Genomic DNA, 23,840 nt, shown 5'->3' on the forward strand with positions numbered 1-23,840 from the left:
ACACATGCACACATGCGCACTGACAGATAATGGAGCCATTTTTTGGAAACAACTTGAAACAACTAATTAGTGCAGTCAAAACATTAACAACGTTATGGGAAGAATAAAATCACTATTTACTAACTTTGCATTGTTGTATGACGAAAAACAAACAAGCAAAGGTTAAAGCATTTAAAGCGCAAACAAAAAATGAAAAGGAAGAGCTCCACCTACCTCTAACATATTAAAGACACGCGCAATGCTGTTGTGGTGGTTTAAATACGAGTTGTGAATCCTCCACACTCGGCGGTTTATCAATATCGCGTGCCATTGCGGGCCATCGGCAAAAAGCTCATCGCATCACGTACGTTCATGTACGCTTGGTTCGATGTTTGATGCATTAGCTCTGCACTTCGTATACCAGCGTCAATCCTCATAGAGAAGATATAGATGCAAATAAAGGCTTAATTTTTAAAAAACAAAACCAAAATAGGGAAGTTACTATGGGGTTACTTTTCATACCCTTGTTCTTTATGTAATGTGATCTCTACGAAGCTAGCCAATAACTGTAATGTAATTTGAGTTCGAATAGTACTCGAACAGTACCTCACTCCAAGCCCATTTCTTTCTGTAGCCACTTGGTATCTTCTTCAAACTAACTCTACTAAGCACTTCCTGCAGCCACACACTCCAATTCCTGAGTGATGAAGCACACGTAAATCCCACCGGCTCCAATGTACTACAAAACGCATTAGTGTATACGTGATTCTATCAACCCCTCCCCTAACCCATACGCATGCAGCACGGCCGTGTGTGCTTACGATACCGTCTATCATCAGCAGCACACCGACCGAAACGGTCCTCAACAACGACACACATTCGCGCATTCGAGCGGGGTTCGCGCAGCGTGTGCACGGCCGGTACGTTCCCTGTCTGCTTTCAATGTTCTATTATAACATCCCCCCGTGCGATCGATCCGGTACGATCAGTACGCGTTCAACCGTTGCCCACTGCGCACCGCACACGGTGCGGCTGACAAGACCAGACCAGACGACGGTGGGGAGTTTAGACAAACCCTTCTTTGCTCGGTGTTCGGACGGGACGGAGATGCACATGCATTTGCAAACGAGCATCTTATCGAGCAAAAGGGTATGTGTGAGTGTGCGCGAGTGCTATAAAGTGATTCTGAAGTGATTGCAAGCATCTCAGCGCGATCGTCTGTGCAAAGCTGGAGAGATGCTTATCGATTTTTATGTGCAATAGAAGTGCAATAAACACGCAGCTGCAGCTTTTGACCCGGTTGTTCTCACAGGCTCATGTTCTACAGCACGATCCGCAAGCGATTTTAACATCGACTAGTCTCCAGCTCAACGCCAACAATCGATTATAGGTGCTCTCGTATTAATTAGTGATCAGCCTACTGCACTGTTTCCCTTCGCGACTCTCACTTTACAAGTGCTGTGTGTGCGTGCGTGCATGTGTGTGTTAAATGCTTTCCAGTAGTAAGTTTTGTTAAAGGTGACTGAGAAATGATTGTTATTAATTGGCCAGCCAAGTGGTGAATTCGTTTGGTTGCACACAACGACTTCGCATTAAGTTATTAAAGCAAGCGACGAACAGGAAATAGCTTTCGGGTGTCAACTACCTATCCAGGTCCCATCGAGCACGTGTGCAGTTTGGGGCGCAGCAGAAGAGAAAGCTGTTCGGTCATCCTTAAAAGTGGTTGACACTTTTCGTCTAGCGGTGCACAGCCCATAGCGCGGGAAAAGGAACAAACATGCAGCTTACAGTAAGGTAAGATTGATGTCGATGGGTAAACAACGTTTAATGGGGATACTGTTTTAAAATATTTAAATAATTAATGGCTTTTCAAATGATGGCCTTGGAAGGCTTCAAAAGGGCAAACAAACAACGCAAACAAACTAACAAACAAACACGAAACGAAAGGAACGCAAAAAGGAATCAGCTGCAGGTTGGTGTTTATTTGTGCCGATGAGGACAGCGCGATCAAGGGTACGGTCAGATGGTTGTTTAAGTTTAATAAATGTTACTTCACGCTTCAAATCCCACCCTTGCAGCAGCATTGTTGTGGATTTTATTTTATCGAGAATTCACTAGAACACCTAGAGAGGCGTGCTAAAGGGGATTGCAAGATTGTCTTTATACCCACCACAAGCAATGTAATCCATGCATGCAATTGTGCCCTTACAGCGACTGCTTTATCGCTGCTGCCAGACAACCGGAGCTTCTGTAAACATCAGGCTCACGTACGAAAGATATACCTCAACCGAGAAGCACAGTATCGCGCTTTGTGTTCTTTGCCATGCCATAAGCAGCGAAGCAATGGTTCGCTTTATCGTAACTTGCTTACTCTTCCTTCCCTAAACTATCATTTACGGTGTACCGATGGGCGACCGGCATCCAGTACGCAAATCGCGCTTTTGTGTAACTCTCTCGGTGACTTTCTGCCGCGCCGTATTTCGATCACATCGCGACTAAAAACCGGAAAGAGTACAACCACGTGAAAACGAAAACAAACATTGGCGCATCATTAGAATGTTTTGCTCTCCTCATCATCACCATCCCGATGCCACAATGGAGGAGGAGGCTCGTACTAATCAAGGTCGAGTGGACCCGGAAGACCCGGGAGTAGCACAAACACACACACACACACACACACACACACGCGCGGATGACGTACGTTACAAGCACGCCATACCGGCACGCCGTGTTATAATATCATTAGCATGCACGACTTGTCCAGTGAATTTAATTGACTGTAATTTTATTCTCCATACTCCGTGTGCACTGATAAAACGGATGGCAGATTCACACCGGACCCGCAAAGGGGGGCGTTCGAATGAAAAAGAAATGATTATGACACACATACACATAATCCGCATGTGATCGCAGAATAAAGGAGGCCAAAAATTCGCCTCTTTTTTCGTTTTTGTTCAACAAAATGACAGCTGAAGGGAAATCGTTCGATTTGCTATAGGCAACGGGTTCGTCACTTTAATCTTAGCCCGTAGATGAAATCTTTCCATTTTTGCGCCATTGCAATCAATTACGTTTACAGATCGGTCGATTAGAAGTGTTTTGAACGACTCCTAATGGACGGCTTTTGATGAATTGATGTAATGATTAATGGATAAAATTAAATTGTTTACCGGAAACGTGATACGTGCTGTTGATAGCGTCATTTTATCAAAAAAGTCTACGTACATGCATGTGGCGAACGTTCAGATTCATCTCAGCACATCCCACGCGCATGTACCACATCCACCTCCTGCTGTTGTGCTGTACCTTAGAATGTAACATCAGAAGAGCCTTCAAAGTTTACGGCTGTTGTTGTTACGGCTATTATGGAAAGTCCTAGAGCAACCACAAACGGTGTGCTGTCGATTCGTTGTGCTGCTAGCTAGGCAAACAGTCATGGGCACACTATTGGTTTACACTAAATGTGTAATTATTACGTGATGATCGATCGTTCATAAACGTCATGAAGAACAGCACGACTACACGGATTCCAATGGAACCTTTTCAAATCAATGCATTAATTAATTGCCACACCGCTGTGTTTGCACATTCTATCACAAAAGAGGAGTTTCGATGTGCTGCTACAAAAAAAAAGCAACCCAACAAACAATCATCCCGGTAGTTGTTGGGCAGTCACGTTCTGTGCTGCAGCTCCGATATCGTCCGCTACGATGCAGGTCGCGCGCGATGAATAAAATGGTTTATCATTCAAACAGTTTTGCAGCTCCCATTACCTTGTTGCTGGTATGGGTTTGGTTGTCAGCATTCGTGCAAACTTTTCTCCCTTCATTGTTACCGTTTTTTTTGTGTAGTGTAATCATCGCTTTCCTGTTTTTTTAACCACGGTTCTACTCTCTTTTCAGGTGCACAATAGCGTACCTCTTAGCGGGGATTGTTTCGTTGCTGTCGGTCGACCAATCACGCGGTGACGAGTGTGTCAGTATGAAGCGTGATCGCCATCGAACGCTAATGGAAGAGTACCGCCATTCACCCAACTGGGACGGCTTCCTAACGGAGGATACGCTAAACCTTCGCCAAAATGAAACAGAGGTCGATCTGTCCCGGCAGGGCTTCAAGGAGGTGCACTGGCATCTGAGCAGCATCGTCGGCGATGGGTACGAGATATTCGAGCTAAACCTGGCGTTCAACAATCTGGAGGAGCTGAACGAGCTGACCTTCCTGAAGTTCTACTCGCTGGAAACGCTCAACCTGTCCAACAACCGGCTGCAGACGATCAGCAACCTTACGTTCGGCTCTCTGATACGACTGGTCGAGCTGGACCTTTCCTTCAATCTGATTCACACCCTCGAACGGCAAGCGTTCGATCGGCTGTACGCGCTCGAGTCGTTGAGCCTGCGGGAAAACTGCCTAGTAACGCTCGCACCCAACCAATTTCACTTCAACGATCACCTCTCGTCGGTGCTGCTCGATCACAATCAGCTCGCCTTTCTGCCCGCGATCCTGTTCGATCCGATCACAATGGTGGACGAGATCTACGAGCTCGATCTGTCCGACAACAACTTCCGCCGGATGCCGTACATCGAGACGAAGGAGATCGCCCTGCTGAAGATCGACAACAATCACATCGAAACGCTCACGGTCAACAAATCGTTCAATGTGCGCGCGCTTCAGATCCAGCACAACAACATCTACGATGCGGACCTGTTCAAGTTTAACCGGGCCGAACACATCGACCTGTCGCACAACAACCTGGACAACATCGTCGGGCTGCACGAGATGAACCAGCTCGAGTATCTGGACCTTTCCTCGAACAATGTGTCCAAGTTCGACTACAACCTTAAGTACTCGATACGCAACATTCCCAGCCTGGTGACGCTGCGGCTGCAGAACTGCAGCCTTAGCGAACACAACATCGGTGGCCTGCTGGCGTCGGACTCGATCCTCAATCTCGACCTGTCGCAGAACAACTTTGTGCGGCTGAACGTGAGCGATCTGTCGCGGATGCGCTCGCTCCAGTATCTGAGCCTTAACTTCAACTATCTGCGCGAGCTGATCAGCTACGAGCGGTTGGAGCATGAGTTTCCGTTTCTCGAGTTGGTGTCGCTGTCGTTCAACCGCTGGAACTGCACCTACTACGATCAGCTGAATGCGTACCTTAACCGCACGCACATCCGTTCGACGAGCGATCCGCGCGATTGCTACATCAACGGTACGCACGTGACGGACTCCTACGTTACGGATGCGTTCGAGCCGCAGTACACGATGAACCACATCAAGCGGGACATGACCGTGCTGCGCAATCTCGGCCGCAACACGATCTACTTCATGTACGCGCTCTTCTCCACGATCCGGGGGCAGGGCAATGAGACGGCGCTGCACCAGCAGCGGCTCGACGGCCAGCTGCATGATCTGGAGCGGGATGTGGACCGATTGCTCGGTATGCTAGCGTTCCTGGTGGCCATCTTTGCGGCCGTGCTGTTCGTGGCAGTGGTGTACGGTGGCTGGCGGTTGGTGCGCAAGTGGCAGCACGATCGCACGGTGAAGGTGGTGACGTACAACAAGCGCGCGAACGAGTTCAGCAACGGTGTTACGGTTAACGACGTAATACGCGATAACTCGACGGCTTAGAACATTGGTAACATTTCCGAGAGTGCGGTTTTACGATCCATTTTAATAAAGGGACAATCTTTTTACGACTTTGAAATACCGATCATCGATCAGATTGAATTATGTCCTTTTAGGTATTTGCAAACAAAAAAAGACGTTTCCTATGCCAATTGTGATTGAAAGCATTGTTCCATCTGAGAATCGATGCCAAACCCGTCTGTACTAGATTATTTTCAGATTTTCAGACGTACAATTCTATTTTTAAACTTTGACCTTTGATCGTGGCTCTACATTATTTCAAATTTGACTCATCCCCACTGTTTGGCAATGGAATGATACACGGACGGACGGATATTCCAGCCCATATTGGAATTTTAAACACCAAACAAAACCAAAAAAAAAGGTATAATAAAGTATTAGGTTGGCCACGAGGATTAAGTTGGCTTCTAACGAATCTAGTTACCAAATAAACGATATTGCTTACGTGTCCAATAAAGCTATAAGATTGTAATTTGAACCCGAATGCTTTTTATTCCTTATTGTATTTTGAGTTATTTCCGGGGACAGTATAGATGACAGAACGCGAAAAACATTACTCTTCATAATAGTACAAAAATAAGAAAAAGTAACGAGAAGCAAATCGTCTCATGGATCGCTCCATCCCAATCATTTATGCGTAACAGATACACACGCATCAGATACATAGTGTGATCGATAACGAAGAGTCCACCAACCATGCGCTAACCGGTAGTAGCTGCGGTGGTGATAATATAGAAAAAAAAAGACGGTGGCAGGGGAAATCCCAAACCTCACTTTGCACAACAGTTTGGCTGACTTTGCACACAGTCCAAATATTCGCATCTTAAGTGGGGAGACCGTGGCACAGGAATGTCATAAGAGAGGAGAGTGTGAATTGTGAGATGTGAGAGGAGAATAGGGACGAACACGATCATTCGCTCGAAGAGAGGCGAAAAGGTAGGGAAACGATAAGCAGTGATAGTTAAATGGTTGCCTTTAGCCTTTTTTGGATGTGGCTTTTATGATGCTCTGTATTATTCTTTAGTTTTAAGTACTCATAATACCCTCAAATGTTGTATGGACCGAGTCCATTGTAAACAGTACTGCGAGGCACTCGTTTATTCCTTACGCATCGGTTGAAAGCCACAGAGCATCAAATTGGGCTATGAGACGGTATAATACCCCTCCACCACTATGTTACCCAATTGGTGTTAGGAAACGGCCGGCGATTTTGCCGTATCCCGAACGGGTGGTATGGTTTTTCACAAATTCACCAACATATGAATGTTTCGAAAAGAGCTGTTCCCTAACTCAAATTGCATAACTTTTATTTGGGGGAGGCGCATCTTACCGGTTGCAAGCTGAACCGTGCCAGTTCTTTGGCAGACGTTAAGTGTGATCGGACGCGGAAAGTTTGGATGAGAGGCTTCATCTAGACGATTGTTCCAAGTATGGGAAAAGTGTAAAAATCTCTTGAGTTTGTGCTATGAGTGATTTTTAAACGTGAAAGTTTAGGATCAAAGGATCTTTCTCGCGCTTTCGAGTAATAAATATCAGTGTAGTTTATTTTCTGAACTCGCATAATTCTAATATACCAAAATGTTTGCGGTGCACATTAACGTGAGTCGTCGTTGGACAGTACGATCCTCACCACCGTCTAGCTTGGTGCTGCGGACGTACGCCTTCTTACTGCTGCTTGGCTCGCTAGTGTACACCCCAGTCGAGGGTCAGCGGTCACCGTGTCCAGATGTGTTTTCGTACTGGGTGGAAGAGGGCACTAATCAGCCGTTTGGCTATGTGAAATTGGAAGGTCTGCGCGCCAATCAGGCGATTACGCTCCAGGTAGATCTGACGATCGCTGCCACCGTACCGCAGGTAAGTCTCTCTCTAATCGAAAGAATTTATAATGGCACTCATTTCAAGGACTAGTTTACTTGAGTTTAGTTAACGTAAATGTTCAATATCCTTTCTCATTCAATCTTCCAGAACAACATTGGATCGATCACGTTGTATAAATCCAGCACCGAAACTGTCCGCGACATCCAAAACAACAGACCGGCGTGGTATCGTGTAAACTTCCCATTCAGAAACATCAAACCGAGCGTGCTAGCAATTCGCGTCAATGGTCACACGATCTGTGCTGGTCAGAAAGTGACCGGCCAGATCGTAACCACCATCAACCTGCAGCACACGCTATACCCGTCGACGCAAAGCCTGGTAAGCACAAACGACGGGACCAACGTGAATGTGATACAATACCAAGCCCCACAAACACCTGCGTATCAGACATTCTATAATATCGAGCCGATACAAAGACTCCAGACAACAGAAAACCCGCCCGTCGTGACACAATTGACAACCCCACAAGCACCTGTTACGCGGCCAGTGCAACGGCAGGATGTTAAGCCAGTCAAACGGAACCGAAAAAAAATAGAATATGTAAAAAGTACTGAAGACGACTCATCGGAACAAGAGTCAGAGAGTCTGTAAGTATCGAAAACCCTTATTTAGCATCGGAATAGCTCATTACTTCTATACATTTTGTTTGTTTTCTCTCCATCTTTAAGTGATTGCGGTCTGCCGGACAAGGGATTCAGTCATTACTCGATCAACGGAGTACATGCGCACAAAGGCATGTTCCCGTGGGCGGCACCGATATTCCACACCGGCAGCTCGTCGAAACCGAGATACATATGCGGCAGTACGATTCTTACCGAGCGGCACCTAGTAACGGCCGCCCACTGCGTCTACAATTCGGATGGCATCAAACAAAATGTTAGTGACCTAACAGTCGTTCCAGGGATGCACAACATCGACAACTTCTTCGAAGCCGATCTACAGGAGCGCGGTGTGAAGAAAATATTCGTACACAATGATTACTTCTTCGAGCATGGGATGCTAGTCGATGCCGATATCGCCATATTGCTGCTCGATGATCCGATCACGTACAATAAGCTTGTACGGCCGATCTGTATGTGGTCCGATAGCGACAACCTGGAAAAGATCGTCGGCGATGAAGGTTTCGTGTCGGGCTGGGGCGTCACCGAGGATGGAAAAGCAAAGATTCCGAGCTACGTTATGGCCACGGTTGTCGATCGGCAGACTTGCAATCGCCAGCTGGATCGGCTATTTGCCGCCAAAGCACGGATTTTTTGCGCAGACGGGCATGGATCGGTGCCGTGCACAGGCGATTCGGGCAGTGGGTTTGTAATGAAGCGTGGCTCGAGGTACTACATTCGTGGAATTGTATCGTTTGGGCAGTTTGATCCCAAGACACTCACGTGTGCAACAGATAAGTACGTGGTGTACACTGATATTGCCCCATTCCGGTACTGGCTGACGAGAGTGATGAAGTCTTAATAGATCAGAAATGTGTTCTTCTAGCCAAATTTTCCCGCTTTGCATCACTCCGCACACATAAAATTGACATTAGCATCACCCAAAAAGGGATACATTTATCATAATACTATTGCTATTACAAATGTAATAAAATTGATATTCAAATTTTGGTACAAAAACAATAATTTACGTTGTGAGGTTGTGTTTAAAAAGTAAATTTGCATTAAAATAATCTTCTATCCCGCTACAAATTCGTTATGCTTTTTGATGTAATGGATCACATAAATTATATAATATGTACCAATAAAAGCTTCTTTAATTTTCGTTAAGGAGACTCTTTCGCTCGCAGTTATTACAAAAAATCCTTTTAAACCGAACAGTTTGCCGCAAAAGTTAACGTTACGCAGATAGCCACATATCCTATTCTTTCGTTCCAAGAACCAGTATTCCGGGCTCCTAAACCTGAATACCTTAACACATGCGTTTAGCGACTAATAATGGCAGAGGTAGGATTGTAAACTGGCGCTTTTCAACTTTGTATATGAGAGGGGAGATAGTCCTAAAAAATCTCTCCTAAAAAATGTGTTTTCCTTCTACCAGGCGTGATTGGTACACGTGTCGATCGAGCATACACACACACACACACACACACACATCAAAGTTCTTTATAGCGTATTTATTCCAGCACGGACTGGTGAAACATTTTAGTTCTTTGGCAGACGTTAGGAGCGATCGTACACGGTAAAAAGGCGTGCCTGCAGGGATTCAAAAGAACAAAATCGTACATCAAATAGTGTGACAGTTTATCAGTTTTGTGCATTTTGAGAACCTTGATCACTACTATTGTCATACTTTCTTCTTCAATCTTCGAGAACAAATACACTAAAATGTTGAACGGACGGACTAAAGGCAACCTCCGTTGTGCGGTGCGATCCTTTCCACCTTTCTCTCTGTTGCTGCGGTCGTGTGCCTGCTTACTGCTGCTTGGTCTGCTAACGTACAACTCGGTCGAGGGTCAGCGGTCACCGTGTCCTGACGTGTTTTCGTACTGGATGGATAACAATACCAAACAGCCCTTTGGCTATGTGAAACTACAAGGTCTACGCGCCAATCAGGCGATCACACTCCAGATAGATATGAGGATCGCTGCCATCGTGCGAAAGGTAAGCCTCCAGCTTCAAGAGCCATCAAACATGACATTTAAACCCCCAAAACTGGTGGTCCACGGACCACTTGCAATCGTAGACCCAATTTGACGTGTAAATAGCATAAAAAGTGATTATGAAAAAGCCTTTTTTTAAAAATATTAATGAATTATATCAAATTCAATAAATAAATTAAATAAGCCAACTCATTAAAAAAAATAATTTTGACTTAAAGGAAGCCACTATAATAAAATATTTAACCACTCAAATAATCACTTATCACTTTTGGTATAGTCAAACTGATTTTGGACTACTAACAACAACTAACATCTAGCTCTCAATAGGAAATCGCAATCTAATCACAAAACTAAAAATTACTTTTGTCCTCGCACTGAAAACAACGGAGCAACTAGAATATTCAAACAACGGCATTTTCCCTATTGCCCATTATTACGAAACACATTGAATATTCAAAAATACACATCTTTTTTTTCTTCAAAAAAGTTAAACAAACCGGTTTCACAACTTGAGCGAAACATCACACAACATTGGAGGTTGTTTCTTTATCTGCTGTAACCTTGACTAGGCAAGGCAGATTTTCGCAGAGTTGAACGGTTTGTAGGAATTTCTGAATTAAGGGTTTCAACTTAAACTCGATCAGTTCGTTACTAAGTGTTCAATTGGAGCCCTAGGCCCTAAACTATATAGCTATTAATTTACAAACAGTTCAACAGTCTCTCGAATAACATCTAGTTTCAAATGGTTTAACGATGGGCGGAGTGAATCAATAGCTAAAGACCAATAGAAATTTGAGAATCAGCTTGCATCTCCTTTTCCTCAACGTTTGATCTTTGACCTACTACTACTGACCATAACCCGAGTAGATAGACGAACTTGTTTTTTCTTTCTCATAGGTTTCCACTGTCCTTAATTAAAATTGAAAAACGCTTAGAAATTGGCTTGAAAACATAAGCATCTTTTTATACTTTCTTTTAGAACAACGTCGGATCGATCTCGTTGTACAAATCCACCAGCCAAACTGTTCGCGACATCAAGAAGAACAAACCGGCATGGTATCGTGTGAACTTCCCGTACAAAAATATCCTCCCGAGCGTAGTGGCCATTCGCGTCAATGGACGAACGATCTGCGCCGGCCGGAGAGCCAGCAACACCGAAAGCTCCATTAGCCTGCAGCACACGATCTATCCGTCGGTCTAGTTGTCACCAAGCAGTAGAAGTAGTTCCCTGTGCTTCATCCTAGTTTGGGGGACAATCCAACTGCCACCATAAACGACAGTGGCCAGGCGTGTGATCAAGGTGCCACAACATCCGATTCCAATAAATGTATGTTCAACCCTGATCGCCGACGCCCGGTGATCGAATTGTTAGTACAACTAGGCATCGCAACAAAACATAAAGTCAAACGATTTGCTAGCTCTAACAAGCGGAAGAATGAAAACAGTTCTCAGATGTAATAAATGTTTCATCCGACCCAATTCATCGATTTAGATTATCCGCATTTTTGCGAACACTGTGCGTTTTCTTATAAAATAAAATAGCATTTTGTTTCACATATACCTGTTAGATGATTAATGAGTAATTCTCCGATGAATAATAGATCTGATTCTGGTGTTAATTGAGTGTGTTTGACTTAACATCACGGGTAAGCATGTCACTGATCAGGTTCCTAAAGCCTCCAACATGAACTTCCACCACAATGCCTGTCATCCAGCCGCAACCGCTTAAATACGTTGAAACAATCAAACAAACTTGCGTGTCTTGTCTAATGTTGTTGTGGATTATTGTTACAATAAACTAAATGTACCGAATTTGGAATTTGAGCTAGCAGTTTGAACCTAACAGCTTGCAAGGAACAATGTTGTCCACAACAACCTGTTGGGCCATTTCCTGTGAGTCTAAAAAAACAAACAAAATCCTTTAAAACTACAGTCTGTTCCCGAGTTACGCGGTTCTCGAAAATCGCGAAATTCGACCTACGCTGATATTCGAGTTACGCGGATTCCTCGGGAACGCACAAACCGCGTAATTCGGGAGCAGACTGTATACGAATTTTTGAAGACAAATCTTCGCAAAGGAGTTCCAAAAGAAAAAAAAGATTGCGTTTAGATAGAGTATGTTTTGGTAGAGTTCTACGAGTAGAACTAGTGCTGCCCAAACGGGCTGCTATTGTAATTTGAACCACTGTATTCTTGGGTTTTCCCTGACTTTTGGTTCTCAATTCCTCCAGACATTAGATAGGAGAACACGCAAATTCTTGCGCTACAGTTTCCTCCTCAAAGCTCTCGTTGAGGTTGGACTAGGACTAGGGCAATGCTCGGAGATGATAAAAATGGATCTAGGAGCAGTCTTTGAATCGTTTAGAAGATTATAGAAACTAGTCATTGTATTCAGTTCCAAATTGGTTGAAGTTTGACTTTTCTCAAAACCGGATTTTGATCTGGATGTTCGCATCTAATCAGATATGCAAATAAGACGAGTTTCTTTATTTCGTATAGTATTTATAGCAAAACGATGTTAGAGGTGGAACCTGAAAAACGATTCTACGGTATTTCGTGAGTTAATTTAAAAAAAAAATAATAATAATAATTGACGCGCATATGAGCTACGATCGCGTACGCTTCCATCGATGGAGTATGCGATCTTTCGGATGCATAACGAGCACGAGATGCGTCTAGCAAAAATTCCATACCACTAACAGTGTGCCACATAGTACGAGGGTATGTGTATGTGAGAGAGAATTGAAATGCGAATGAAAATCTCACGAATCTAAATAGATTGGCGCGGTTCGCACTGATACTATCGCTCTCGCGGGCAGCTACGTTAATAGCGCCTACGATCACAAGCTGCATTATTGAGGATGTGATGTGCACCGCGTGGATGCACTTCACAATATATGTAATCTCACGAACAATTCCACCCCGTGTGTCTCGTATTGTACAGGTATAATCGATGATGCTGGAACAAATGTGTCTACGAGAAGGTTTCAACTGCGTTCTTGAAGGAATTTGTAGGCACGATGCAACAGGTGCCAATGCACTTTTTGCTGGAGTGAGTGTTCAGGTATGCTTTTCATTGCACCCAAACAAACCACAAGCATCAGTGAAGAGGGCTAACCGGGGCTCTTTAAAAAGGGCACAAACACACCCCTTTTCTCTTGCAAACGGAAGCCAATCAAAACAAAACAGAAAAAAAGGTGCAGGTGCTGGAATTCCCCACCCAAGGTAGTGTTCATTAATGAATTCAGCTCGCCAGACTCCGCGCACCAGGACAATCTTAGGGACAGTGGAAACAGCGTCCGAGCGCCCGAGAGCAACACTACCCGCGGTGTCCTCTGCGACCACTGCTGCCTTACGCCCCGCAAGCCAGCGCACGGGGCGAAAGAAAGACAGCGACACTCTCCAGAAGGGCCAGACCCATACGGCGGGTAATTCCCCAAACGGCGCGTCACTCACAAGATGCCGACCCGCACACACAGGCGCACAAGGCAAGCGATTGGCCCCTTGAAAGGCCGGGTACACATTACAGGGATGGTGAAAAATACGGGCGAGATGAAACCGCGGGTGTGTATACCGGGACCTGCGACAGGGACAAACACACACACACACATGCACTACGCGATCGATGAAAAACCGACCGCCGAGCGCTAACCGGTAGTAGGCTGCGGTGGTGTTAGTAGCGAACAATAAACCGGTGGCGCTTGATGGCACTCGAAATCCCAGCCCACAACCGCACACGCTCTACCCTGTGCGTCCCTACAGCGCGTCGACCTGGCCGACCAACACCACCAGCAGGGCGCACGGTGAGACACACTCGCTGCTCTACCCGCGGTGCCCAGTGTCAGTGTGTAACAACAGCTTCGACCGAACGGTTCGTCGTCGTATCGTGCCGCGTGATTCGCCAAGCCGCGACCTCGCATTATCAGCGTACAAAGAACGATCGTGTGTGTGTGAGGATCACGTCACTAGGAGGCGCTCTCTCGCTCTATCTATCTTTATCTCTCCGGCGGCTGGTGAGAGAACCGATAAGCAGAAGATCGCGAAGGGAATCGGCAGAGTAGTAATCCGAACCGGAGTGCCCAAACCGGAGTATGTGGTTTGGCGTTTAGCGTGTAGAGCGTTCATCTCTAACCCGTTTGCTCACGCACCGAATGTTGTGTTAGAACGTACCACCAATTCTATCGACGGTGCGGGGTAAAACCTGCCACAGCGGCTGGCTTAGTTCCTTAGTGTGACCGGACACGGAAAGGTGTGCATGACGCTTAGTTGAACGATTCGTGTGAGAGTGTCTAGTGTTGTTTGAAGAGTTTTTGTGCAGCCAAGGGGCAATTATGAGCGGGCAGTAGAGTTTGGGTGTGCAGTTCCTTTCCTCAAGCAGTTTGAAGCAGTGGCACCGTCCAGCAGTCTCCTCTCACGCGCCCGCCGTTCGTGACACGCGCGTGTAGTGCACACAAACCGTACTCTCTCCACCAGCAGCAAATACACCATCACATCATGTTGACGACGGTGCGAATGAACGCAAAGCTACGCTGGATGGCGCGATGCTCGCCCCCGTTCAGCCTGCTGCTGCGGACGTGCGCCTGCCTGCTGCTGCTGCTGGGCCCGCTAGCGCACAGCCCGGTCGAGGGTCAGTATCTGCGGTCGCCGTGCCCGGACGTGTTCTCGTACCGGCTCGATCCCGGCACCAACCAGGTGTTTGGCTACGTCGAGCTGCAGGGTCTGCGCATCGGTCAGCTGGTCAAGCTGAACGTGGACCTGTCGATCGCTATCGCCGTACCGCAGGTAATTGTCCGAGTCCGGCACGACAAAAAAAAAACCAGTAATGATACCCTCCCGTTACGATCCCAACCAACCATCGTCGACGGTAGTAAAGGTCGTTCGATTTTGCCGGTACAGTGTCGTAGGAGTCACAGAACTGGTACTTGACACGATCTGCAGACGATATTGGGGGGAGCGTCATTTAGGTGTAATGTGACATTTAAATTAAGCATACTTTAAAACAACAGCCTGATAGTTGACGTGATCACTGATATGAACGAATGGACATGTGGAATGGTAGACTATTTGCACAACAACTTAACGTTCTACAAATAACTGAAAGCCTGTACAAGATCTGCTAGACATCAGCCACGATCTTCAATGGAAGGCGGACGTGTAAGATCGCTCTATTGGGAAGATCATGTTAAGGCCACGCTCAAAACAGCGAAGAAGATCTCATCTCAGGTGCTCATCATGGTGTTCGATGATTCGGAAAGCTTGTTCAGTCCACCATCATCCATACATCCCCACCCGGGGGGAGGGATACTTGGAGACATACTTTATATTCAATTTTCTTCCCAAAAAAATGTTACACAAACCGGTTTTCCAACCCACAGAAAAACATCGCCCACACCGAAATGTGACTTCTTTATCTGCTCTAACCTTGATACTATCCACGCATCCCCCCCCCCCCGCGCACGATCGTAAGATGATGGGAGGAAAAATTAAATTTAGATTTTCGCGCACCGCTGACCGTTTGGCATTTTCTGGCCAAGACCTTCCAGCCAATACCAACCCGTTTGGTGGAACGAATGTCACACGCACGATCGGCCATGTTTTTCTGCATGAAAATCCAGCAACCGTTTAGTCATCTGGGCGGGAGTTTGATTCATACGTTGGCCCCCTTTTTCCCCCCTATTGAGTGGTGATTGAAATTCCCTTCCCATAAACCGAGTACCGTGAGTGCTTGCTACGTGCTGGGGGAAAGTTGAGCTATGTTTTAAAATTCCTACCCACTGTACCGGACGATGCGGTGTGTTGTGTATTCTATCAATCATGACTAGCGCTGGTCCAAGACCACCATCTTCCGTCGATAAGGTGGGATTCCCTGCGCGGCGCTCGTTTGCGTTGGCTAGTGGCGATGGTGGCGAAGATGGTGGGGAGGGGATTGCGGTGTCATCTCGTGTCACAGCACCGGGTAAAACCAAAAATCATGATTTTACGCAGTTTTTTTTTGTTTTGTGCCTGTTGTCAACCTCAAGAGAGAGGGAGAAACCAGTTTTGGAAGGTTCGGTTAGCAAAAGCAACAAAGCACACTCTAAAATATGATGACCGTTCCTTCGCAAACTTGTGTTGCCGACACCCGCGTCCGCGTACTAATGACCATAATTCGAGTAGCAAAGGCAGACCCGCCGTTTGTGCTGAAGCTTCCGCTGTCTGTTCCTTCGTGTCGTAAATTAGAAGATCATTGCTTCACCCCGAAACCCAAATGAAACAAATAGATAATTTAAATATTCATCGCATTTGCTCTGCTCTACCTTCCAGAACAACGTCGGATCGATCACGCTGGTGAAGTCGCGGGAGGAAACGTTCCGCGATATCTACAGCAACCAGCCGGCCCAGTATCGCGTAAACTTCCCGTTCAACAATGTCATCCCGAGCGTGCTGGCCATTAGCGTCAACGGGCAGACGATCTGTACCGGGCAAAAGGCAACCGGCAATATCGTGACCACCATCAACCTGGAGCACACACTCTTCACGCAGATGCAACCGCTGGCGAACAGTGGCAACAACATCAATGCGATACAGTTCCAGCCCCAGCAAAATACGGCCGTACAGGCACCGGTGTACCGGCCGGTGCAGCAACAGCAGCCGGTGGTCCAACCGCAACCGCAACCACGACCAAGGCCAGTGCAAACGCCCAGACCGCAGCCAGTACAAACGCAACGACCGTCGGTAGACTTTAGCTCAACGGAAGCGGGTGGTTCGGCCAGCATGTAAGTAGCAGGACACTGTCGAACGAGGAACGATTGAATCTAACGCTGTAACTATCCTTTTCTATCTGACCTTTTGTAGTGGTTGCGGACAACCGGCCGCCGTGTTTAACCGTCTCTCGATCAATGGAATCCGCTCGCCCAAGGGACAGTTCCCGTGGGCGGCACCGATCTTCGACACCGGAGTCCCAGCGAAGCCGAAGTACATATGCGGCAGTACGATCATTGGCGAGCGGCACCTGGTAACGGCCGCTCACTGCATGTACGATTCGATCGGCAACCCGCGCAGTGCGAACGACCTGACAACCGTGCCGGGCATGCACAACATCGACAACTTCTTCGATGCCGATCTGCAGGAGCGTAGTGTGAAGAAAATCTTCATCCACGAGGATTACTACTTCGAGGATTCGATACTGCTCGATACCGACATCGCCGTGATGCTGATCGATCAGCCACTCACGTACAACAATCTCGTGCGGCCGATCTGTCTGTGGCAGGAAAGTGACAACCTGGAGCAGATCGTCGGTCAGAAGGGTTTCGTGTCGGGCTGGGGCGTCACCGAGGACGGCAATGCCAAGTATCCGAGCTACGTTACGGCCACGGTTGTCGATCGGCGAACGTGCACCCGCAACCTGGAGCGGCTGATTGCCGGCAATGCGAGGATATTTTGCGCGGACGGGCATGGTTCGGTGCCGTGCACTGGCGATTCGGGCAGTGGGCTGGTGATCAAGCGTGGCTCGAGGTACTACATTCGTGGTATCGTTTCGGTCGGCCAGTACGATCCGAACACGCTCACCTGCGCCCGCGACAAGTACGTACTGTACACGGATATTGCTCCGTTCCGTTACTGGCTGTCGAGAGTGGTAAAGATGCTTTAGAGTGGACAATGGGTAGATCCACCGTCCTAATATAAAGGGAGGGTGCAACACTGTTGCAACTGTGAACCACTCGCGACGCCCCACGCGGCCACAACACGGAATTGCAGCCACACCTGAAATACTGAAATTATGCTCCATGGAGAGCTTTTAGTCTAGTTGCCAGTGCCTTGAGCGAGCAGAACAAAACGGAACATCACTCTCCCCCCTCCCTTCCTCCCTTCCCTCTCCACAATGTGACTCATGTCTGCAGGTCCCGCTTCCCTGCTCCCCTGCTCAGTGGGCAACCGACACTTAGGTTAGTGACAAACGCAAATGAAGAACGTTTGTTGGTAAGAACATGTCAAGTCAATACTAAGCAAAGAAAATAAATTGCATAGTGCGTAGTAAGGTTGTATTTAATAGACGATGTAAATATAATAAAATGCGTCCGATATGGTTCTGGAACTGTTATTGGAACCGAACACAAGAACACTCAAATAAAACAGTAAACTTCTATAAGAAAGCAAGCGATTGAAGGTAATGTTTTTTTTTTTTGTATTGCTTTGACAAGCAACAAAGTCTGAAAATATTGCACACAGACAGCATATATCCTGCATTTTGATGTAAATCGCGACACCTAATGTACAGCGCGTGTGTAAAACAGTGCGCAAATGTTGATTGACATTGATAATTATTGTATGAAAAGAGGGTTTTATTTTTTTTTATAGAGACTTTGAGCCGGTTGGCATCATTTGCCTCTTTAACAGAGAGTTTTAAATAATATACTTTTGTAATAATAAGCTACTGAAAAAACTTCAGTTGCTTTTTTATGGAAGAAATAAAAAAAAACAGAGCTTGAACTTACGTGTACAGTGTGCCCTAATGTGCATGCAGATTGCATACCCGCTGGGCTGATTTCGACAAGGATTCTTGTTACAGGGTTTCCGAATCAGTATCCACACTGAACAGCATTTGCAGGGGGTTTCATAGCTGCGGGACACTATTCTAATGGGATATTAACTTTATGTGAAGATAATTGGACTCTCTGGCACCTCTTTTGGACAGACTCATTGGAAATTCCTAATATCCAAAAATATAGGTGCTATAGAATGCAATTCCTTTCAAATAATGTTCATTTCGTAAAAGAATTATTAAAGTATCCCACATGCATGAGAAACCATAAATACCCATGTGTTAACTGTTATTATACGAGCTGTTATTATTTTTTTTGTTTTCAACAGCACAGCACAAGGGATTGAAAACCATCTCACGAGTGATGAACAATGCTTTATACATAGGAGTCTGACTGGGAAAATCCTGTATATATAGCACTTACCACTTTACCTGATTAGAGCTTGCTTGAAGCGCAAATCAGTGGTATAACAGCGGAATCTTAGCCTCAAGAACGACGAAGACGAATACGAAGAAGAAGCGCATATATACAGTTGGTCAATCAGAAACCCGAAAAAAATGTTAAACCAAAGTTTGAGTTCATGTCCGGTTCTCGGATTGAAGCACTGTGTGTTGCATTCACGTCTCAAATCTTAAAATATTTATGAAAGTCTGAAGGTTCTCGAGTCTCTAAACATTCATCCACCTCCAAAGATTCATATTCGCTAAAGATTTATTAATCTCTGGAGATTGAAGAAACTCTTAAAAGTCAACGTTTGCAGTGTTCATCGCACGGGCAGATGTGAGTTTCGAGTGAAGGGGCTCGCTTAGGTCAATTACAACGTATAACTCAGGAATCCATTCCACGAAACTCGGAAAGGAGGCCGAATTAAGACTCTGTGCATAAAATCACGGCGAAACGAGTCGAGAACTAAATGCTAGTAGTAAACGAAGAAATTGAACAAATTCGACTTTGGCACAAAAAACAACTGTGACACGATTCAAACTCTTTGAAGCGAGCTACACGAATCTATAGAAATTCATGAATGTTTTACGATTCATGATTCTGCAGTGATTCATGAATACCAAAATGTAACATTCAGATTGATTCATCCATCTTGAAGATTCTAGTGCATGCGTATTGACTCATTGACATTATGTTCAATTGTAGTGCTACCAACATACCCGACATGGGTTCCAAATCTCAAAAATTTTAATTCACACAATGTTTCGCTTATTTCGTAAAAATAGTGGAATTCATCCGATCGGAACTGATCGGGGAAGTGTGTTTTGCAAAAGTGGTATTTCAAATGCGTTTGCATTTGGACCCATCCATTCCATCGCAGTCCATCGAAACTTCTACCACTCTTTGAAAAAAACAAAACACCTTGAACGAAAGCGAAAAGTTCTACCACCTTACCGAAACCCACGATCGGATCAGATCGTGGAAAATAAAGGAAGTCCAGCCAGCCCGCCGGCAGAGACAAAGCCGCATGCGCGCGCCCGTATATCACACCGCACCGTGGTTCTTCCCATAAAGCGCTGTGACTCACGGACGGAGATTAGTTATGACCAAAACTCGTTCCGCGATCGCTTTCGATTGGAAACAGGTTGATCGGACGGACGGGGAGAACCGCCTAATGTATGCATACGAAGACACGAACACAACACACACACACATACTGTCATTCAGATTACAGCAGGAAGCACCATATAAGTACATTATCACAGATATCTCGCAAGTTTTGTGTTGTGTACCGCGTGTCGTCGCGCGGTGTCTTTATTCTGTGGCCAACTAAACAAAAAAGAAAAACAAGCTTTACATTTGAAACGATATTAAGCCGTGAACCAGAAATGGATCTGGTCGGAATAGGGCAACCGATCGCCGATGCTTGCTCCATCTGTTCCGCACGCAGGTGGAACGGAAATTACGTCAGTTTATCGCTCACAAACGCTGGTAGCCGCAGTTCGTCGGCCTGCAGTGCCGCCGTTGCACCGCCGGGCGAGATGACCTGCTTGCGGTACGTGATCTCCTCCCGGATGTACTTTACCGAGGTGCTGTTGTCCTGCGGGTTGTTCGTTTCCTCCTTGCGCTCGATCGTGCGCTGGTACTCGTGCTGGACGGCCGGCGCATCTCCGGTCAGCTGCGGGGTGGAGGAGGAAGAAACGGGACTACCTTCACCCTTTGGCACCACCACCTTCGGCAGTACAGCCACTGGAAGGGGCGCGATCGCTGTCCCGGTCGCCGGTGCCGGAGCCGGTGGAGTCAGCTTCAGGTTCAGGGACGTCGGGACCACCAGCTTGGTACGGTCGCACTTATCCTTGCACGAGTCCGACCGCAGGAAGTGTCGTAGGGTCACTGCACTAACGAACGAGCCACGATCGGCCGGTCCCGTGCAGAGCTCACGATCGTTGAAGATCACCTTCGTGACCTTGGGCAGTGGCTCTTGGATGGGGAAATTAACGCGGTACGTCACGCCGCGGCCTTTGCCGAACTGTTGCAAAATTTGTGCACTGTCTTCGATTGCTTCAATCGAACCGACGTATTTCTGCAAATTTCAAGCAGAAGAAGGAAGAAAACGGTGTTATTGCAATAGAGAGCATCGTGCTGGTAGGATCTACCGCCAGCTTCGTGTTGCTCGCGTGCACTTACCGAGTGAAGTTCGCCCGCAATGGAAAGATGCAGTTCCAACGTGCCCACCTTATCCACCGGTTGCTCACGCGTGTCTACGATACCGTAAATCTGCTGCTTAATGCTGTCGCTAGCGTACTGGAAGATGGCAGGACACGGAGACACTGCCGCGTTCGGTAAGCCACCACTGAGCGACGCAGCGAAAGAACCACGGCACAGCTCCAGCAGCACGACCGATAGCACTAGGTGTGGCGCAAATCGAGCCATCGTTTCTTGGACGCAATTTAAAACGATCAAACGGTCGTACACCCTTCTGTACTGCTACGATATCCACTGAATGGTTGCTACAATATCCAAGCGAAGGCACCACCACTAATAGTGTAATGAACAAGCAGAAACCCTTTGCTCACGAGCAGGAACTTTCCGCGGGGTTAAACCGTAGCGAAACCCGTGTACGCACTACGTGCACTGCGGCGAGCTGAAGCGCGAATAAAAATCCCGGCCACACTAGCGCATGCTTAAATGTGGACGCGGGTGTTCTCGCGTCGTTCGCCTGTTCGCGCATCGCAGCCCGTTCGGGGCCGGCGCGCGATCGTGCATCGATCGTCGAACAGCGCACGGTCGTCTGCAAGATGGAGATGCCGCAGCTTAACGGAGGTTATTCGCGTCCACCTCCACCACTACCACCACCACCAACACCAAGCAATGGGCGACGGGTGTGTTGTTCTGTTATACATCTCTCTTTTGCCGTTCAATTTGCATTGATAATGATCCGTTGGGGGTTTTGCTTTTCACAGCTTCTTCGTCTGCGCCTATCTGCCTACTACACGGGAAGGATAATATTATAGTGTATCGTTTCGTTCGCTCCCCCCCCATTCAGAACCGTTTCCCACACACCACGCTGCTCGTGACAACACCGAAGCGGTGAAGGTGTGTCACAGGCACGTCGTGCGAGCAAAGCACGTGTTCTGGGACGCCCTGGAGCGTTATGAAACCTAAGAAGATCGAAGACCCCTCGCGAAAGATCGCCGTTTTATAGCGGTCCAATCGGTCTCTGCTACCATTCTTATAGGGTGTGTGTTGGATTTTAGAGCAGGAGGAAAATCTAAATCATTTAAGGGACTTGTTGGAAGAATCTGAAGTGAAGTTGAGGTAAAAGTTGCTTCTTCCTCTAAATAGACACAACAGCCGTAACTTGCAAAAAGATAGGGCCTAATTCCTCCTTTTCCATTGTCCATGCTTTCTATGACTTATGTTTACCGTGTGGGATCAATGGGAGCCAGAGAGAGAGAGAGAGAGAGAGAGAACGGCGCGTCCGGGTTAAACGAATTTGCGGACACGAACGACTTCAGACATTCCTCTAGGGGGCAGGTACACTCGGCACGCAAAAGAAATTCGATCGCTGGCGCCAACGTTTATGCAAAAGCGTTAGGCATTATAGATTTAAATGGCGTCGGAGATCAAATTGACTGCATCATAAAACTGTGGATGGAATTGTAGTTTTTACGGCTTATTAATGTTCCCAGCCATGCGAGCAAGGGGAGAGGAGAGAGAGCGATGGTGCGAAAGAAAAAAGCTACACACAACATTGTCTGCCGATGTGACATCTTCACCCACTTCCAAAAGATTCTCGAAGCTCCCCCCCCCTCGCCGTTACCTCCAGCTACCATTCCCCGGAGCATGCTGCCACCCATGGCGTGGATATCCACACGCCCCGGGCAAGAGGTGTGAAGCGTGTGTCCGGCGTGTTATTCCACCGGGTCTCCATATATCATACTATCTGCCAGCTTAGCGTCTACCGGTAGCTTCTGTTTGGGGCGGAATCTGCTTGCCAGTCCTTATACGCGACGGCGGCGCTTCTTTCGGCGGCAGCTTTTGCGCTGCGGAACGAAGAAAGCGGAGCCAGAAATAACGAAATAAAAGTATAAAGGCCTACACCCCAACACCAGCCAAATATAACACTGGAAGCTGGAAGCTGCTTACGGTCCAACCATTAGAGTGTGTGTGTATGTGTTGCCAATAATGCCGCATACTCAATAATCCCGGTCAAATCTGGCGCATTCCGCATCCACAACAAGCGCGCCACATCCGCATCCAGAGAGCTGCGCACAAATCGATACCGGCGCCAATTCTGGCCAGCTAACGTTGCCTTCGTTAGCACGTTGACGGCACCATTAATTTGTCAAAAGCAGTGCCAATGCTGGCTACCGGCTGCTGCTGCTAGTTAATCGCCACACCGACATATGACACCGCACCACCACCGGCACCGGGTCCCGGAGCATGCAAATGCTGGAAGACGACGGGGAACGTTGATCACACACGTTCGATCGTTTGAATAATTTTGTGCCTTTATCGATTTGCTAATAACATATAAAATTTCTAACGATCCTCTTACTCTCTCGCTCTCTCTCTCTCTCTCTCTCGCTGTTTTCCCCTTTGCGCATTTTTGTTCAAGGGGCTTATCCCACTGAGAGGTATCCATTTCCGTCTTGTTGCGAATATTGTCCCATCTTATTAGGTATCACGCAGGCGCCACCAGTTTACTGCTCTGCATGATACATTTCCCTCCCCATCACCCGGGGGGAGGGGGGGGGGGTGATGGT

General features: G+C 46.9%; 5 protein-coding genes across 5 annotated transcripts; 4 read left to right on the forward strand and 1 right to left on the reverse strand.

Moving 5' to 3' along the window:
* Positions 1-873: 873 nt before the first annotated feature.
* On the forward strand, positions 874-6,103 carry LOC120897577 (toll-like receptor 7). Its single transcript, XM_040302564.1, has 2 exons — positions 874-1,773; positions 3,882-6,103. Exons 1-2 carry the CDS (start codon positions 1,757-1,759, stop codon positions 5,605-5,607), a joined length of 1,743 nt encoding a protein of 580 aa, XP_040158498.1. The 5' UTR covers positions 874-1,756; the 3' UTR covers positions 5,608-6,103.
* Positions 6,104-6,187: 84 nt separating this feature from the next.
* On the forward strand, positions 6,188-9,275 carry LOC120897578 (serine protease gd-like). Its single transcript, XM_040302565.1, has 3 exons — positions 6,188-7,479; positions 7,591-8,090; positions 8,172-9,275. The coding sequence occupies exons 1-3, from the start codon at positions 7,204-7,206 to the stop codon at positions 8,962-8,964; spliced, it is 1,569 nt and encodes a 522-aa protein (XP_040158499.1). The 5' UTR covers positions 6,188-7,203; the 3' UTR covers positions 8,965-9,275.
* Positions 9,276-9,374: 99 nt separating this feature from the next.
* Positions 9,375-11,570, forward strand: LOC120897585. Its single transcript, XM_040302577.1, has 2 exons — positions 9,375-10,106; positions 11,085-11,570. The coding sequence occupies exons 1-2, from the start codon at positions 9,831-9,833 to the stop codon at positions 11,304-11,306; spliced, it is 498 nt and encodes a 165-aa protein (XP_040158511.1). The 5' UTR covers positions 9,375-9,830; the 3' UTR covers positions 11,307-11,570.
* A 2,357-nt stretch (positions 11,571-13,927) lies between these two features.
* On the forward strand, positions 13,928-18,247 carry LOC120897579 (serine protease gd-like). Its single transcript, XM_040302566.1, has 3 exons — positions 13,928-14,887; positions 16,409-16,860; positions 16,940-18,247. The coding sequence occupies exons 1-3, from the start codon at positions 14,600-14,602 to the stop codon at positions 17,733-17,735; spliced, it is 1,536 nt and encodes a 511-aa protein (XP_040158500.1). The 5' UTR covers positions 13,928-14,599; the 3' UTR covers positions 17,736-18,247.
* Positions 18,248-20,348: 2,101 nt separating this feature from the next.
* Positions 20,349-23,807, reverse strand: LOC120897582 (serine protease gd-like). Its single transcript, XM_040302574.1, has 2 exons — positions 21,259-23,807; positions 20,349-21,154 (listed from the first exon to the last, which is right to left on the reverse strand). The coding sequence occupies exons 1-2, from the start codon at positions 21,502-21,504 to the stop codon at positions 20,534-20,536; spliced, it is 867 nt and encodes a 288-aa protein (XP_040158508.1). The 5' UTR covers positions 21,505-23,807; the 3' UTR covers positions 20,349-20,533.
* Positions 23,808-23,840: the final 33 nt, after the last annotated feature.

This window comes from Anopheles arabiensis, chromosome 2 (assembly GCF_016920715.1).
Source record: "Anopheles arabiensis isolate DONGOLA chromosome 2, AaraD3, whole genome shotgun sequence".
NCBI lineage: Eukaryota > Metazoa > Arthropoda > Insecta > Diptera > Culicidae > Anopheles > Anopheles arabiensis.